This window comes from Typopeltis vanoorti, chromosome 2, assembly GCF_054136105.1.
Source record: "Typopeltis vanoorti isolate ZY-2024b chromosome 2, IOZ_Tvanoo_1.0, whole genome shotgun sequence".
NCBI lineage: Eukaryota > Metazoa > Arthropoda > Arachnida > Uropygi > Thelyphonidae > Typopeltis > Typopeltis vanoorti.
In genome coordinates this window covers 90346001-90364599 of record NC_143550.1, presented here as the reverse complement: position 1 = coordinate 90364599, position 18599 = coordinate 90346001, and the positions used below count along the sequence as shown (strand labels likewise).

The 18599-nt window shown below is 33.4% G+C and overlaps 1 protein-coding gene across 1 annotated transcript in view; it reads right to left on the bottom strand.

Moving 5' to 3' along the window:
* The window catches only part of LOC150109242 (prestin-like), a 276267-nt gene extending 258004 nt beyond the window's left edge, over positions 1–18263 (bottom strand). The window contains exon 1 of the mRNA XM_090406632.1: positions 18152–18263. Coding sequence (XP_090262758.1) covers positions 18152–18179 — 28 coding nt within the window. The 5' untranslated portion in view covers positions 18180–18263. The remainder of the gene's footprint in view (positions 1–18151) is intronic.
* Positions 18264–18599: the final 336 nt, after the last annotated feature.

Genomic DNA, 18599 nt, shown 5'->3' with positions numbered 1-18599 from the left:
ATCAAATGAAAGGTATTTAGTGAACTTGAGCTGGAAGCACTGAAACCTCAAGCTGTAAAAGGAGACCGTACTAACCCTGAAGTGACCAAGAATATGAATGGAGCAGAACCAGATTCCAACGTGCAGAATGCTGAAAATTTTGAAAATATAGAAACAGTTGAAAGAAAGCTATCAGATAAGAAACAAGAACTCGCAAGAAAAATTATCGAGCAAATGAACAGCAACCAGGAACGAGTTAGGGTTCCAGTATTGAGACAAATACCTCAACAAAAACTGAAGGAACGCCTACAAGAGGCCAATAAAGCTGCAAGGGATATTCCTACTGGAACTATTGGGTAAACGAATCAACTTATGTACTCAATAGCCTACATCAGGACATCTGAATTAGGATATAAGATTAGTGAACCTAAAAGCAGTAAGGCTCAGGAACCAAAATAAAAGCATCGACTGGAGAATAAAATTCTTAAACTCAGATCAGACATGAGCAATTTGAAAAACCTTAAGGAAAAGAAGCTGAAAAACACAAAAATCCGAAATAACCTCATAAAGAGATATAATACTGGAACGCGACCTATTGAAGTATTTGAGGAAGTGAAGCAAAAAATAGTTGCAGTTAAAATAAGAAGATACAGTGCACGCATTGAACAGTACAAGCAAAATTCGATGTTTCGCGCAAATCAGCACCAGTTTTACAAGAAAACTGATTGCTGCAGGAATGATAACCTGAAAGAAAATATAAATACCAGAGACAAAGAAAATACATTAAAGTTTTGGAAAAACCTATGGGACAACCCTAAGAGGCACAGTAACAAGGCAAAATGGATCGACCAAATTACAAACGAATCTCAAGAACGAAAAATGGACCAACTGAAAATAACAGCTGAAATGGTTCAAAAGCAAGCTAAAAAAATAAAACAAAGATGGTCAACACCCGGGAATGATGAATTACATGGCTACTGATTGAAATGTCTAACAGGCTTACATGAAAGACTTGCTAACCAATTTTATGATGTTTTAGAAGGAAAAAGCAAAGAAGAGTGGCTCACAGCAGAGAAAACGTTTTTGATCATAAAGGATAAAGAAAAAGGTCCAAACCCAGAAACCTTCCGACCAATAACCTGCCTGCCTGCCAACAACTTTTAAGCTACTCACAGGCATACTAGCTGATAAAATATACAGCTATCTTAAAGCAAATTCTCTTCTCCCAATTGAACAAAAAGGTAACAGCAAAAATTAAAGAGGCACAAAAGACCAATTGCTGATTGTTAAAGTGATTCTTAAAAATTGCAAACGTAGAAAAACCAACCTTCATATGGTTTGGATAGATTATAAAAAAGCGTCTGATTCGGTGCCTCATAGTTGGATTTTAAAATGCAAAGAACTATTCGGTATTAGCGAAAACGTGCAAAAAGTTTTGCAATCCAGCATGAAAAACTGGAAAACAACGTTGGTTATAAATAGAGAAGAAATTGGAGAGGTAAACATAAAAGGGCATCTTTCAAGGAGACTCATTATCTCCTCTATTGTTTATATTGTCGTTGATCCCCTTAACTAGAATTTTAAATAAAACTGCTCATGGTTATCAAACCGCGCAAAGATATCTCACCTTTTATACATGGACGATCTGAAGTTGTATACAAATCAGAGAATGAACTCGGATCGCTGCTTAACACTGTGCACATATTCAGTCAAGATATATCAATGGATTTTGGCTTAGACAAATGTACAATTGCTGGAATAACAAGAGGAAAGTTTGAAGATATGACGAAATCGAGCTGCTCAATGGTGAAATAATCAAGGCAATAAAATTCGAAGACAGCTACAAATATTTGAAATTTTAGAAGCATCACAAATTCTGCACAATAAGATCAAAGAAAGAACTAGAGCAGAATACATAAGACGATTAAGAAAACTCCTTAAGTCAATGCTTAATGCTGGAAATTTGATAGAAGCAATTAATACCTGGGCCATACCTGTTCTAAAATATTCAGCAGGCATTGTTGAATGGACACAACTAGAGATGGAAGATTTAAATCGAAAAACACGAAAATTAATGACAATGCACCATGCCCTTAATCCTCGCAGTGACATTGATAGGCTATATCTATCACGCAAAAAAGGAGGTAGAGGATTATTACAAGTGAAGCAAGTTATTGAAGAAGAAAAACGAAATTTAAATAATTATCTGGAGCAAACAACGGAAAATTTTCTAATTGAGGTAAGGAAAGAGGGTTTATTTAAACCCATGGAGACAAAATTGGAATATAAAACCAACCAAGTAAGAGTGAGAACCGAAAGATGGAAAAATAAGGCATTGCATGGAAAATACCTTCACAGCATAGAGGACAGCGCTGACAGCAACTTGACCTGGCAATGGTTGAGAAATGGAGCACTAAAGAAAGAAACAGAATCGGTAATTTTTGCAGCACAAAAACAGTCCATTAAAACCAAAGTTATGAAGGCAAAAATACAAAAAATTCAAGAAGACAGTAAATATAGATTGTGCAAAGAAAAGGAAGAAACGGTAGACCACATTATAAGTGGATGCAGCAAAATCGCACAAATTGAGTACCGTAAAAGGCATGATAACGTAACTAGGATAATCCACTGCCATTTATGTAAAAAGTATGGGTTTGAAGTATCTAAAGACTATTGGAAGCATAAAGTTCACCAGAAAGTGGTTGAGAATGAAAAAGCTAAAATATTCGGGGATTTCAAAATCCAGACTGACAAAAGCTTGGAATGTAATACACCCGATATCACAATGGTTGAAAAAAGTGAAAACAAGGGTGTTAAGTTTATCGAAATATCAGTACCAGGAGATAGTCGGATTGACGACAAAGAAAATGAAAAAATTACAAAATATCGCGATTTGTAAATCGAAGTTGAACGAATCTGGCAAAAGAAAACGAAACTTGTTCCTATAATAATAATAATAATAATAATAATAGGTGCTTTAGGCGCCATCCCTAAAACATTGAAAAAACATCTAGAAGCACTCGAGTTAGATGATTAAAAATTGGGCAGCAGCAAAAGGCTGGTTTGTTCGGCACAGCTTTCATTTTCAGAAAGTATCTCCACAACTCATAGGCCCTTGGGTAGGGCTCGAATTAGTGGAATATAACCAGCCTTTTCTTAAGACTGAGGAAGAAAATTAAGCTTTGATGAATATTATATATATATATATATATATATATATATATATATATATATATATATATATATATATATATATATATATATATTTTTTTTTTTTTTTTTTTTTCATTTTATTAAATGTTTTTTCATTGTATCAAATCCGTGCATCTCACACCTACGATGGATAATCATATATCCATCGTAGGTCTGGAATGCACATAAATAATAATAATAATCAGCTGCACTTACAAGCCTTTAAGGTCATTGACCTTTCCGGATTTTCTTAACCATATATTTAGATAAGGTGGTCAGGTCTTATACCTAAATATATATTTTCGTATCGAAATTGCGTTATCCTGGCTGCAGGGGAAAAAAAAGATTTTCCTCCTTTCCTGGAGGAAAATCGGTTTTTTTTTCCATACAAGAGAGGGAGAACAGGTAACCCGTTCTCCCTCTCTTGTATGAAACTGGCTGACTCGCTCTCACCGTCCAACGATTACTGCCCAGCAGCATTCAATTACCTAGAACACGAGGTGATGCACGGGATCAAGTATTTTGTATTTGCGCTGCGTAAGCAACGTCTACTTATATCTGCATAAAGGTTTCTAATTCAATGGCCGGAACGTGTAATTCATTCCTTACATTCTAATATGAAAAAAGAATATAATTCTTTTTTCATATTAGAATTCCTCACTATTCCTCACTATTTCAGATAACACGTTCAGTTAGGGACCTCGAGATAACGGATGAAGTTTAAAATTAGTGATAGTCTTTGACAAGTTCTGACTGGCTAAAGGTGAGGTAAGGTCAGAACGGCTTTACCGGCTACTCGCTTCGGGGAATGAAAACCATTAGCGGATTTAATATATAGTTTTAAGTATGAGAAGCTATAACATTGTGATATGATATGGATATCGCAACGTCCTGACATTGTGATATCCATAATAAACAAACGCTGTGCATTCATATAAACAAATAATAATCCTTTAATGTATTTTATTCCACAAAGAGTGTGGACGAGGCCATTTAGCCCTAACTAACTTTTGAAGACTATTGGACAGGTAACGTGTGTCCTTAGCCAATAACAACAGTTGGCCCACGATTCTCAGTAGTTTTAAGTGGCAACCAATGAGAAGAGTACGGCAGACAATTGCTGCCATCTCGTGGAATAATATGCATTCTGTGGTGGATGAGGTTGCAGAGTGAAAAAACCGAGTTTCGTGGAGAAAAAAAAAAAACATTTTTCCCTTCGAGAGCTTAACTAACTCAGGAATCGGTCATTAGTTTTATCATAATATAAAATTTTGGATATAAAAATAAAGGAAATGGCATATAATAGCAGGTTTCGTGAAAATTTGTGCAAAGATAAAATTTAGGCTTATGCTTTCTTGGAACAACAAATATACTGCAACTTATAGAAGCTACTCTGTCTAAAGACATTATTTAAAAGAACAATAACACATAAAAATCACTTCTTAGTCTTCAATTTTCTTTACTTTTCATGTAATATACAATGCATGAAAAATAAAAATTTATCAGATTTCTAACCTATTCAATAACTGCTACCCTGTAGTGCTGCCATCTTGCGATCGTGTTAGACAAATTGTTAAGTGCATTGTTGATTGTTTAGAAAATGACTAAAATAAATAATCCTGTAGTGGCTATATCCGACTCTATAAATTCCGTAGTTGTTCAATTACCATCGAATATATTACCTAACTTTTCTCTAGCGTCTCCTTTTTTAAAAAAAACCAGAGCATTTTTGTAATCAGATTTTTGACATTGTTAAGTGTCACGACCATTACCGACTAGGCTAGTTTCGTAGAGAATCATAATACGCAGCATTAAATATTTTCAGAATGGATGAGTGGCGATATTATATGAAGAAATACAAGAGTAATTTAAAATACTAAGTAAAACAAAATTATAAACGTACAAAAAAAGTATAACTCACGCTTTCATATCACATCTTCATTCAACGCTAGTGTTTACGTCTACTTTCTATCGGAAGGATTTCGATAGTTTTTTTCGAAACATCAGGAACTGGTTTTCCTTTTTTAATATTCTTATAAGCATAAATACAGTAAATCGGATTTTGCGAAATTTCATCTTCTATAATACTTAAGGAATTTTAAACTCACAGAACTACATTCAAAAGCATTCATTACTACATGTTTTTAAATAAAATAATTACTAAGTATTAAGCATTAGTATTATATTAGTATATTCTAAATAATTGTTAAAGAATTTGTTGTATATGAAGCTTTGTGAATAAGCCTTAACTTGACTTCTTCGTATATGTATATACGAATGTGTTGGTTGTATTCTAATTCTGTCTCTACGTAGCCAATCTAAAAAAAAAAAAAAAAAAAATACGACTGACTATTTCGCCAGAATATTCGATTCCTTTTAATTCTGCATCAGTTTCGATATTACGACAAACTATATTGTACAACGGAATTTACTCGAACTTATTTGACCTGCTTGGCTTTAGAGCCTGTTTTCGACAACTTAGTTTTTATCACGGTTCAATCCAAATTTAGTTTTAGCTAATGCACTATATACTCCATTTATTTATTGTTATTTGTAGCATATAATTCAGTACATGGGAATAGTACTGTTAAAATTATTCATTACTATGCCCATTCCAGCAGCATTACTAAAACAGTGTGGTTTCAACCAAAATTGAAACTACGTGTCAATTTTAAGAAAGTTCCCAAATACCAAAGTTTATTACAATCCATATAATAAACCCAGAGTAGAGTTATTACATGCCTACGACGGTATGATTGATAAGTGAAGAAAAGCACAGATTTAATTAATGCGTACTTGACATTTCAAAAAAAAAAAAAAAAAAACTCTCACTTAAAATGGAATTGTCACGGTATTTAGCACCGAAGAAATAAAGGAATGTGTGGAACACGAAATCCGCATCGGTTTGGAAACAGTCTACTAGCTCCATTCTGATTTACACATCCCACTGATGCGTATTACTACTTTTAGGTTTCATAAGAAAAGAAGAAGAATCCACAGTAGCAGAATGTTATTCGCCTTTTGCTCTAAACACTTCCTCAAATGCTATATTAAGAAGGCGGGAGACGGTGGCAAGTCAGTCCTTTTGTTCTCTGAGGACTGAAACTGTAAGACGGCAGCCTCAGACTGCTGAGGCTGCCGTCTTACAATTTCGCATCATAAGATGCACGTGTTTTGAGGAATAGCGTGCTATATCAAGTTTTACTTATAGAGAGAGAGAGAGTGTGTGTGTGTGTGTGTGTGTTGGGGCGGGGGAAGAACTCAGCTCAGTCATGCCAGAAAATATTGCAGCATTCAGAATGCTACGCGGAATGATTGATAAATAGAAATAACATACCTTTATCGATTTATGAGAGCATTTTTGAATGTTTAAAAATATTCGATTCTAAAACTGAATACTTGCAGTAAATATTCGAGCCAGGGTGGCATAGTAATTTACATTAATTATTTTTCGCATGCAGTGTTATGATTCGTGATACACTTGGGGTCGCCTCAGAATGCTGAACACAGGCACTGACATGAATGCAATTGTACTCCGAATACCACTTTCCAGAACAGATGTGTTACGCCGCTTCGATATACTGCATTATTGGTAAAATTACCATAATCAAATATCACAATCAAGATACCATAGGATTAAGATCCAGCAACCACGGCAATTATGGGTAATGTGTTATGCTGATCACATAGGCGGATACAGGTTTTTTTACGAGTAATTCTTCTTGGAGAGTTACAATATGGGAGGATGTATGCCATCTTTAAGGGAGATAACACTAAGGAAGGTCTTGCTCTTAAAAAAATTGAAGCACTTTTTTATAACAAACAGGACTACGACTCCGCTGGGAAGCTGGAATTGATCGTAAGTTCGAAATGTAAATAAAGAAAATTTGTACTTTATACCCCTAAAGTATAAAAAAAAAAAACGAGACCCTGGTGCTAGATTTTGACTTTACTGAAAGGCGAAAATAAGAAATGAATCTCGTTCAAGTTAAACTTGTTCAGTTTGTATCTCTCTCTCTCTCTCTCTCTCTCTCTCTCCAGCATTCTCAAGGTCAAATGCTATTTTATATTTATTTAGACGCTCTTCATATCACCTGTAGATCTTAAACTACGGCTTACTTACTTAAGCTTAAACCACGTCCTTCCATACCTTTATCAGTATTAGATGTCTCAGGAACTAAAGTTCCTCAGACATCTTAACTTTAGTGTTATCAAAGAAAGAAGTGCATAATGGTTTCCAAGAGATACTTCAAAGAATGTTTCTTTCAAGGACAACTGAACAATGCAAATAGATGTGTTTGTTCAACACTACTTCCGCATCAGTTAACTGCGTAACTTCCGCTACCGCCACTACAGGTGTCAATGAACGCTTACTCTTCGTCAATCTAGACGAAGTCGAATTCCTCATTTTAACGAATAAGATTATGTATTGCGATATCGCTTTCTTCGTGATTAACTTTAAAATTTTGTCCTATCTAATTGATAATGTTATTTCACCAATCAGGATAGAATAAGCAATCAGTACACAGGAGAACATAAGGTGATTGTAACTCGCTATGTATCAAAAATCTCTTTTAGTGTTTAATAAACTTTGTAAGTACGGTATAATCTCTGTCTCAAAATTCTGAGTTTTCTTCATGCAAAATAAGGGACCATTCAGCGGGAATAACATCGCTATTCCTGATGAAGGTTGCGAGTTCTACTTCCCCCCCCCCTTTTTTTTTTCAAGGAAGAATCGTATGTTTTCATTCCACATTATCGTTTTACTCCTCTGATAGAAATCGTGGAACAGCATTTCGTCACAATAACAATTTACCCCAGGAAGGCGTTACCTTCCTCATGATATTTCTGGAAATAATCACTTCAGATGCCCAAGAAATGTCGCTATGAACGTCATGTTGTCCCCTCCCATGAAAAGTTATTCGCAAACCTATAGTACGCTGTAAACCGTGGGTGGGCTACGGATTTTTATTTTCTATATTTTATATATATATATAATCATACTATATATTTAATTAAAATATAATTTTAAAAATTATATTTTTTTTGTATTTTTATTGATTTTCGCAGGATTTATTTTACAGTAGTTCATTTTTAACCCAGCTCTGGAGACTAAGCATGGAACTTTTTCGAGCCACTTCAGTCTCCAGTAAGCGGGGAGATGGTTTCGCACCTGGCGATGAAATTCATCTCCAACCTTCACAAACTTTCTGGTGATAAAGTCTACGGATGAGGTAGTACCATGACTAATCTGCGGTTCATTTTTTTTTTTTTGATTAATAATAATCCCTGTTTTTTTTTTCTTGTTTTTTTTCGCATGAATGCTCTCCTGTAAGTACTGAATGAATTTCTGCACACTTACTATTCCTTCAATACGAAAAATCAATAAATTAATGGTAATTGAACGCAATGAATTAGTGAAGGTCGAATACCTAGACCTGGAGTAATTCGCTTAAATAGCAAGGTAGTTTCCAGTTTACGCTGTTATGGAATGTATCAATGAGATGGAGGGGGGGTCGATATTTAACCTCCTATTAAATCTACACGACGACAGGTTACAAATTCTATTATTCCTTATTTTTCATGTGTAGAAGCAGAAAGCACAAACAGAGTATCCTCTTTTGATATATCCTATTTTGATATTTTTGAAACTTTGGTTGTGTTACCTTTGATGGAAAAATACTGCAAGTACTACTGTTCCAAAGAAAAAGATTGAAAAAAAAAATTTATATACAAAAAAAAAAAACTAAGTAAGTAGAACTGAAGATGAGCTAGGTACAAATATCGGCCAGCTATCGTGGCGTATTGTAGGTTTAAATAAAAGTGGATATTGATATCAGTTCAGTCATTTAACTTATACCTTTTTCTGTTGGAAGTAATAACGAGGGGAAAAAGTACATGTATATAGTAGAAATGGTTCAGAAAGAGAGAGAGAGATGTCAGCCGAACTGTTTCGTTCTTGACAGAAACTTTTAGGAAGGCATTTTTTTACATTCCCCATGTGTGTAATAAGAGTATACAAATTCTGAGTTTGTACAATATTCTAAGGTAGTACAAATTGTATAGTTATACAATATGAGCAGTTGTTTTGAAGTTACGAAGTTGGTTATATTACAAGCGTATCTGATAAAAATAGTCTTATCGAACAAACATTATCGAACCGATAAAGAATCTGATAAAAATAGTATTATCGAACAAACAAATTTACTGTATATCGGAAAAATACTAATGGAACAATCATCTGAAACGATAATAAAATAATCAGTTAATAATTGATGATTAATACACACAAAACAATGCTGAGTTTCTGAGAAATATGGTGTGAAGAAGTAGAGTGCAAGTATCTACCTGTATTGGTGGTTTGCGATAAACTGTAAGGTTGATGCGTCCATCTATTGATGGACGTATCAATTGATTTGATTATTATTGGATATTAGATTTATATTATATTTTTTAATTAATATTATTTTATTATGATATTTTTAACATTTCGTTTTGTTTTTTGTTCCCAAAAGAAAACATGAAAGAGGAAAAACTGCTGTAGGTGTTTTATTACCTCCGGCAATAGCATCTTACTGTTAAAAGATTAAAAATTTAGAAATATTACATTATGTTGTGTGATATATATCTGATAAAATATAATATTATTATTGCACATTCCCAAGAAAAAAAATACTTATGAAAAATTTTAGCATTAATTGCCGAACCTTGCTAAGATAAATAATTTTGATTACTGTTCAAATTATTGCAGTATATGATCCTACTTATTTAGTTATTATCATTATAAAAATCCTGCATGGAGTCAAAGACTCATCGTGGGAGGTCCACTGGCACACAAAGTTTATCATGCCGCGCCTTAAATATGTTCACTGTCTGCGCTCACCACACTCTCGGGCAATGCATTCCAATCCACTCTCCGTGCAAAAAACCCTCCTCACCCCATGGCAAAGTTAATGAGCACATGCGAGAATCCTGAAATAGCAGTTATTGCTGTAGAATTATTACATTTAATATATATATATATATATATAACATTTAATATATATTAAATGTAATAATACATTTCATTAAACAGATGGCTTGGTTCAGTTTTTTTTATTCTTTTTTTTTTTTTATCTGATGTATTTCGATTTAGCTACACCTTAGATACCCAATTACGATATTGCTTTCTAAATCACCTTTGTTTCGATATTATCTTTCATTTCAATTATAATTTTGTGGTAAACATATGCCGAAGTATTTTTACTAAATTCTATGGTTTCGTCGGTGAGTTCTAATTCGTCAAGAATAACTGAAACGCCCTGGAAACACGCACACATTGCGTAGCAGTGATGTTTTTGTAATAATTTTTTGGCAAGAATTCGCTTATGAAATTCCTAAAATGTATTTATATATAGAAACTGTTTATATTTGATATTAAAATCATAATGGAAGAAAAAGAAAAGAAATCGCACGTTGTAAACCTCGGTTTCATAATGAATTTAATGAAGTCAGCTTTATTCTCACTATTTTTTTTTAATAATTATTTAGTTTATTCTTCTTGACTACACAAAAAGCAACATCACAGAAAACAAATTTTAAAAAATGTAAAGGATCATTCGTCTTGCTTTTTTTATTTTATTTTATTTTATATATATATATATTTTTTTTTTGGCTTATTATAAAACTTTCCCAGAGAAATAGTAATGACTGTTACGTGGAACTGGCTGACAATCACCTTTCTGTTTTGAAATTTAATAAAAACAAATGCGAAATCTAATCTAATATAGAAATTAAATGTACAAATCTGATTAAAAATAACAGGTACGAAAACTTAAGAAGCGTACACAATTTTTTTTTTTCCCTTGATAATCCACCAATGAAAGTTTGGAAACCTGTTTCCAAACTTCCTTTTATGCCCTACTACTCTACTAGATTAACACAGCAGTCACGCTAAAGATTAGATAATCTGAAACCTTCTCTAGAGACCAAACGTTGCACTTTCGTTCAAACCATTTCAGTCCTTCAGTACGCAGTGGTTGTTTCACACCGAGAGATAAAAATTATCTATGACAAAGTTATTCGAAATTCCAATCAATCAGAAGCTTCATTTGTGTAGCCATTAACTTTGACCCAATAGCCAGATGGAAGACACTAATATTGGATGTTATCTATTAGCAAGCTTAAGGAAAATAATAGCCTATGTAATAAATTTTACAAACTTCTGAGCGAAAAAGTGGCACCATTACAAAAAAAATTATCGGTATAAATATGTATATATATTTTTTCCCTTTAATTTTATTTTGTCCTGCTTTTAAATGTTATGTCAGTCATTGCCAACTCTTCAAATTTAAAATTACACGACAAACATATCGAAACATCAAACCACTTACATCGGATTACTTTAAGACTCAAAGCAGCGAAGCAACTTTCATTTCCTTTTGGTGCGGGCTTGCGATTACGATGCATTTACGTTAGATAAATTTTTCTGGACCTCAAACTTAACTACCGATTCTCTTTCCACACGAATATCGGAACTGAAATTTTTACTTTCTAAATACTCGATAAGCAGCTGTAATGTTACGTGATCCTTGAGTTGATGAGACAAACACAGCTGGAATGTTTCAAGAAATTAAGATTGCATAATGGATTCCAACTGCGTTCAAGGAAAGATTACTTAATTTCTTTTGACACAGCGTTTATTTTTTTATTTTTTTGCTTATTTTAAAGCACTTTCAATGAAGGGCTGATTGCTGCTTTTGAAATTATATGGTTCCTCCCTTTTTTATTTATTTATTTTATGTTGTGCCCATACACAAGAGGCTCGTTGATCAACCTATAGTACATTAGTACCGTGTATGGGTAGTGGGATGGGAAAGGAAGAACATGTTTATGTTTGTTTCTAGGTGTACTGCGAAGGGATTGAGCAGCAGCTGTACGTGTTCCAACGAGCTTAGTACTGAGTGGAGGAATTATTGATGCTATTTCGGATGAGCATTTCCCATGGAAATATTTGTAGAATATACATACTGCAGAAACCAAACGTCTGTGCGAAAGTGGAGAGCAGATAGTTGGTAAAAGATGGATCATAAATAAGTCTGATTGCTCTTCTCTGTATTGAGTCAAACATTTTGAGGGAGCCCACACCATATGTGGAAGCAGTATTCAATAGCTGAGCGGATTTGTGATTTATATAATGTTAACAGCTGTTCAGGGTTGAAGTAACGTCTTGATCGAAAGAGAAACCCTATTTTTTTTTTTTTTTTTAAGATGAGGATGCAATGGTTGTAATGTATTTATGCCAGGAGAGGTTTGATGCGAGGGTAATACCAGGAAGAGAGATCTCAAACTGTCTGGAAATTCGGGTATCGTCAAAAAAAAAAACCTGGAAAAAAATGGTTCGTTTTTATGGGAAATGGGACAGAACTGGGTTTTATTAGCATTGAAATTGATGAGGTTATCCGAACCCCATTCTTTCCTTGCTACATTCTCTAAACATCATAAAGAAACTTTCTGTAAACTTCTTCGGTATGCCTCGCAGTCTTCTCTTTGAAAGTTTTGGTTAATTTACCCTTTAGGCTTTTCTTACCCCCTCCCCTGGGTGCTTTCATGAAACTGTATTGTTCTTTTGGATGACGTAATGTTCCAAAGTGTGTTGCTGAACCATCAAAGTACTGCTAAAAGTTCTAATAATATTCTAAGGTAACTTTTTATGTATAAATGCTAATCACCTTCATATTTCTAGCGATTAATATAGTTGTGGTCTGCTTAATGAGAAGGCAGTTATTCATAGCAACTTTTCATTCCTCCCCCCTCTCTTTGTCCCACTTTCATTTTGTTTATCTAGGCGAATTTGATCGTATTTTCTAGACTGAATCTAGTTATCCATAGTAGTGGAAAACATGCAGAAAAAATAGTGAATCTGCATAACCTCTTTGTATACTATATACATCTAAGTTTATCCTGTGATAAACTACCCATGTCTAGTGAGCAATCCTTTGCATGTCATCCAGTCAGTCACAATTAAGCAAAAAAAAAAAAATGTTTTGTTAACTTTTTTTTTAAAAAAAGTAGTTATTTAGTAATAATATTGAACGGAATTACTTTCCAATTACTTTGACATGCGTCTATAATAATGTCCGTGACTACGGCTATAGTAATAATGTGCAACAAGAGACTGCATAATATTACTGTAGACCTGGTTTCTATTGCCGCTTATGATGCAAATAACATTTATCAGGTCCTTTCAACCATGTGAGAGTTTACCGTCGTTGATATGGCTGAAGCAAGGTTTTTTTTTCCTTCCAGAATTCTGGATTAATTCCAGAAAAGGGGAAAGCTAGCAAATGATCACACGTAATTCACAAATTATTAGTCTTGTAGTTTACTTCGATTGTATTTCCAGTCAATAACAAAACTGCTTCAGTCAAATTGTTCATATCTGTCACTTATTAAATTAATTAAAAATGAATTGAAATCAAGTATTGTATATAATAAGAAAGATAAGTAAGGCTGTCAACCCACAGTAAACAAAAGTAAGCGATGCCTGACTGCAATGTGTTAGTTTATGAAACACGAAAAGTAGCATTTTGTAGGATGTAGTGGAAGTATTACTTATACAGATGCGCTCCGATTTAGATCGGCATGTGTTCCTAGGAACGGCAATATATATTCCACCCATCTATTTCTCGTTTATCTTAAACGGGTTAGGTTAAGGGGGTTTTAGACAGTTAATGCAGCCGACTTGCCATTTCTGTGCCGCATCCTCTAAAGGCGATCATTTTATCAGTAAATATCTGTTCATGGGACCAGTTGTCCTGTTTTGAGGGACAAAAAAAAAAAAAAAAAAAAAAAAAACGAGTTTTCGAAAGAAATATTCTACGCATCTTATAAAGTTCTGTCATTCCTAGATGGATTCGAACCTAGGTCGTTTCACCCAAAAGCATCGGATACTCTAGGAGCAGGACTTAATCGTGGTCAAATTTTTGGAGTTATCAACCTAACTAAAGTTAGGTTAAGTACTCAAGTTAACGAGGTTAAATAGTCAGGTAAAGTACTTATAAAAATAAGTAAATCAATAATAAAAACAGAAAAACAGCAAAAATATACAAGTATATGTAAACATTTATTGCAGGATTATTTGCAGAACGCTGACTTCTCATAGTTAAGACTAAACATAAATTTGATGATAAGAGGTATCGCCTGACGCTAGTTGGATACACAAGTTTCGTTACATAATAAAACAGTCGTTTTCAACCCTCGCATTGGTTCTCGGGTACGTCTTAAGCAATCAAAACGAAAACAGCTCTGATTGTATTTTACGTTTGTATACGTAAAAAGTCTTACAGGTCCATAAGGTAGCATTTTAATTTAAAATGAAGTACAAACATATTACTAATTCTCTCCGGTAATTACAGCCATACAGCTTTTAATAGTTTGCATTTCTGTGTATAATGTAACACAAACTAAAATTTTAATAGTGCATTATATTTGATACATGGCGATACATCCTTTTTAATAGTTTGTTTTGATGCATGCCATATAGACCGTATTCGAATAGAGTGAGTCGCTCTATTTAAACACGTTTTATCGGAAAGGAACAATGAAAACGAAGAAATTGTTTGCAATTTAACGGTATTGTCACCAATGTAGCATAATTCGAAACGACGCAAATTGTTTGGTACCTGTGTCAGTTTTGTCCAACTGGCAACTCACAAAATTTTCTGGAATGAACGGTGTAAAGCAAAACTAACACAATTCAGAGCTCTAATAAATTGAGAGAGGTTTTTTCATATGTGTGACAATCCATTTTTGATATTCTGTATTTCAATGAATTTCATTGTCCTATCCCAGATTACTACACCACCATCCTGCTTATTGGAGATCTGAAATGGTTTTAAAAGCTACTACATGCTAGATTTCTAGAGTCGAGTTCCCAGATTATCTAACCCTTAGCCCGCCCAAAGTATTAACGTAAGACAAGTTTACAACCTTTCATACGTAGGATTTATATAAATTAAAATAATAATAATAATAATAAAGTTACGAATTATTCTCCGTGTGAAGCTTTCTGGCATTCCAAAAACAGTAACGATAATTAATTTAATTAGCAATCAATTATTAAAAATAAAGAAATAAAATTAACGAAACTTTAATACTTTCTCTCTCAGATTTTAATTTTCAAAAATTACACACAATATGCCTATAATTCAGGCCTATGATGATTTTATTAACTGAGTACTATATTAAAACGTAATGCCTCGGAAAGTCAATTTTAGTTTATATTATTTCAGTGTAAAGGCATGGATAAATTATCATGTGAAAAGATAGATAATCCTTTCCCTCCGCAACGAAAATTTATCAATTCTCTTCCATACATAAAAAAAGAAAGAGAACGGGAGATCAGTGATGCATACATAAATTTCGTTAATTATTTTTCATTTATTCTGTTGTCGTTATTGCAGAAATTAATTAAATGTATTTCTTTAAATGAATTGAATTTAGCTATTAATAAAATATCTAAATGACGAAATTTACATGCCAAACTTTAATGTAAGATATTTTTGAAAGGTGCATAGTATGGTTTCTCGATTATGTAAAATAAAAATAAACAAACAAAAAAGATTAAAGATAATTGCGGAATCAAATAAATAAATAACAAAAAGAAAAGAACACATAGCTGATGCCAAATGCCGCAGAAAAGGAAAATTAGGACTTTCCACACATGCTCCACCAAGATACAAATCAACGGGTAGTTCAACACACAATTTTTTTCTCCAATTGCAGGTTTGATAATCGATTAAAGGAATTTCACTTAATTTCAAATATTCTACAGGCCTGAAATGCAATGATAAGCAATATTCATAAGTCTAAGATCGTTTGACAATACAATGAAAGTTTGGGGCTGTGTAGTCTAATTAAATATGCGATGTCATTCATGGGGGCAAAACAATATGAGTTTAAATATTAGCTTGGAAGCTTGCTGTAATCTACACTGTCATCAGCACATATGAAAATTGCTGCCAGAAAGCTAGATGGAGTAATCACCCAATTATTTGCTTGTTAAATATGCTCAGTATGCAATTTGTTAAGTACGAGTGTCTTAATGAAATTTGGGAATTAAAAAATTCCCATTACATTCCTGCATCCTAGCATATACCCACTCGCCCTTATTTGCACATTTCATTAGAGAAAACAGTGTAGTGGAAAAAAATAGTGGGAGAGAACTGCCTAATAGGCACAAGGATTCAGTTAACACTATAGACTTAGCAACAGAAACCATAACAATGTTTTTTTTTTGCTTTGTTTTTTAATATTACTTTCTTTATTCACAAAAAATTGCAAAATAATAAATTATCAATTTGTTCTTGTAATCTTCACTTTCTTCACGTAACTCTGTATTTTCTTTCACTGAGAATGACAATTCATGCTAAATCCTTTGCTGTTTGATCACACAAATATTCATTGATAGCTGCAAAAGAAGTTGTTAAACCGGAGACTAACGTTTAATAGCTTGCTTAAAACTCTGTCACGAAAATAAAGTATCAGTAGGAAATACCGCATTGATGGAATGTCAGCGTACTGAATCAGCAAGCAAAAACGTGATCCAGATTGTTCGATCTACTTCAAAGGAGCAATTAAAAATTCGCACAGGAATGCCTCCTAGGTATTCCTGTGTGAATTTTTGAACCTCCCAGTTCAACTCCTTTCGATAGATGGTTTAATCGTTTCAAAAAGAGACGGGAATTGTTCATCATAGGTTTCGTCAATGAAGGATTACTGTGACCAGGATGATTAAAAAAAAAAAAAAAAGGCTTGGAAGTAGTCTCATTTGACTTGCTGTTGCAGTGCTACAGTATCTTAAAGAGTATATGATTCTCAACTCACAAATTCTTTGCTCATCATGTTTTATCGTTATTATGGTATGACATGCTTGCAGCATTCCCTGATCATTAAACCTTACATTCTGCCGTCATGATTTCTACTTCTCAATACGAGAGTTTCACCTTAAGGGTGAATGCCTTTTTTTTTCTTTTATGAAGGAAGTCAAGGCATCTGCGACAGATGACCATGCAATAGGTAGTAGAAAGCAGCCTTCAAAATTATTTCCAATTCCTTTACTTTCATCAGAAAGACTACAGGTGTGATTGTCGAAAGTGTGCGAAGGTAATCATGTCGTTGCAGACGAGAAATATGTATGCATAATGTGTGCTTGCGTGTATTGTAGAAAGAGAGACAGAGAGAATATTTTCTATATTTTTAGAAGAATCCCTAAATTTATATAATATCCTGACGTCCTCGTTATGGAAATATTAATACTAATATCGTGCACATTATTTAAAATATATACAAAAAGACTTATTTCATAGTATTACTTAGCAATTTTATGGCATCCCTAGCTGATTCACAGTTCAAAAATTCCTCAAAAAAAGGCGAGAAATCCCAAACTTTTTTTCCCGATTGGCTGATTGTAAGATTCCCGATTGTAACTGGAATCTTGCATAGTATACTTTTCTTTAGGCGATTTTTTGTTAAAATTTCAAGAACATTTTACTCTATTAGTCTCATTAATTACCCGCATAGGTTATTTATCATTTATTGGATCACGCAATATAAATTCATAAAACTCAAATATCTGCAAACATTGGCACGAAACAAGCAGCAAAGCGATAAAAATGCTAAATAATTAATAATACTATTGATAAATAATAATAAATCATACTGTTCCTGCCCCTACTTTATATTTATTAATTGCAGTCATTTCGAAAGTCTGATAAACGGCTTTTCCCAAAACTGCAATTTTCAAGAAAAAATGTTTGAGGAATAACTGACTGCCTTAATATAAATGTAATTCTAGATCATTATGGTAAATAAAATAAAGAAATTAGAAAACAGTTTAATATTCATTCCATCAGTTCCTGTAAAATAATCTGAATATCTTTAATTATAATAATGTAAAATAATATCTGAATATCTTTAATATAGAGACCATTATACATACCCGTTATATCTTCGGTTGATGCAGCCATGATTTCTGTTTTTTGTCAAGCAGCTCGCGGAACTGTCACGTTTTCAGTATGTGTGTGTGTAGATTTTAAAAATTCTCGTCCAAATGGAAACTGTAACCCATAGTATCATTATTTTTAAAAAAAATAAGACTCCTCCCTTGTCCAATTAGAAAGCTGATAATTTCACACCAGGTGTCACTACAAATACTATTATCCATCTTCATAAAAATGACTGAAACGTGCTTACCTGATATGACTATCACCTCACGTTAGAACATGTGACCTAGAGGGAAAGGCTGGATTGTTTATATGTTCTAAACGCACGTACACATTCACATGACGGCGGGTAAGCAAAATAGATCACGAGAATAGTCTGTATTATTAAAAAAAAAAAAAAACGGAGAAGCTTTTCATCCGATTACATTCATTCTGGAAGGGGAA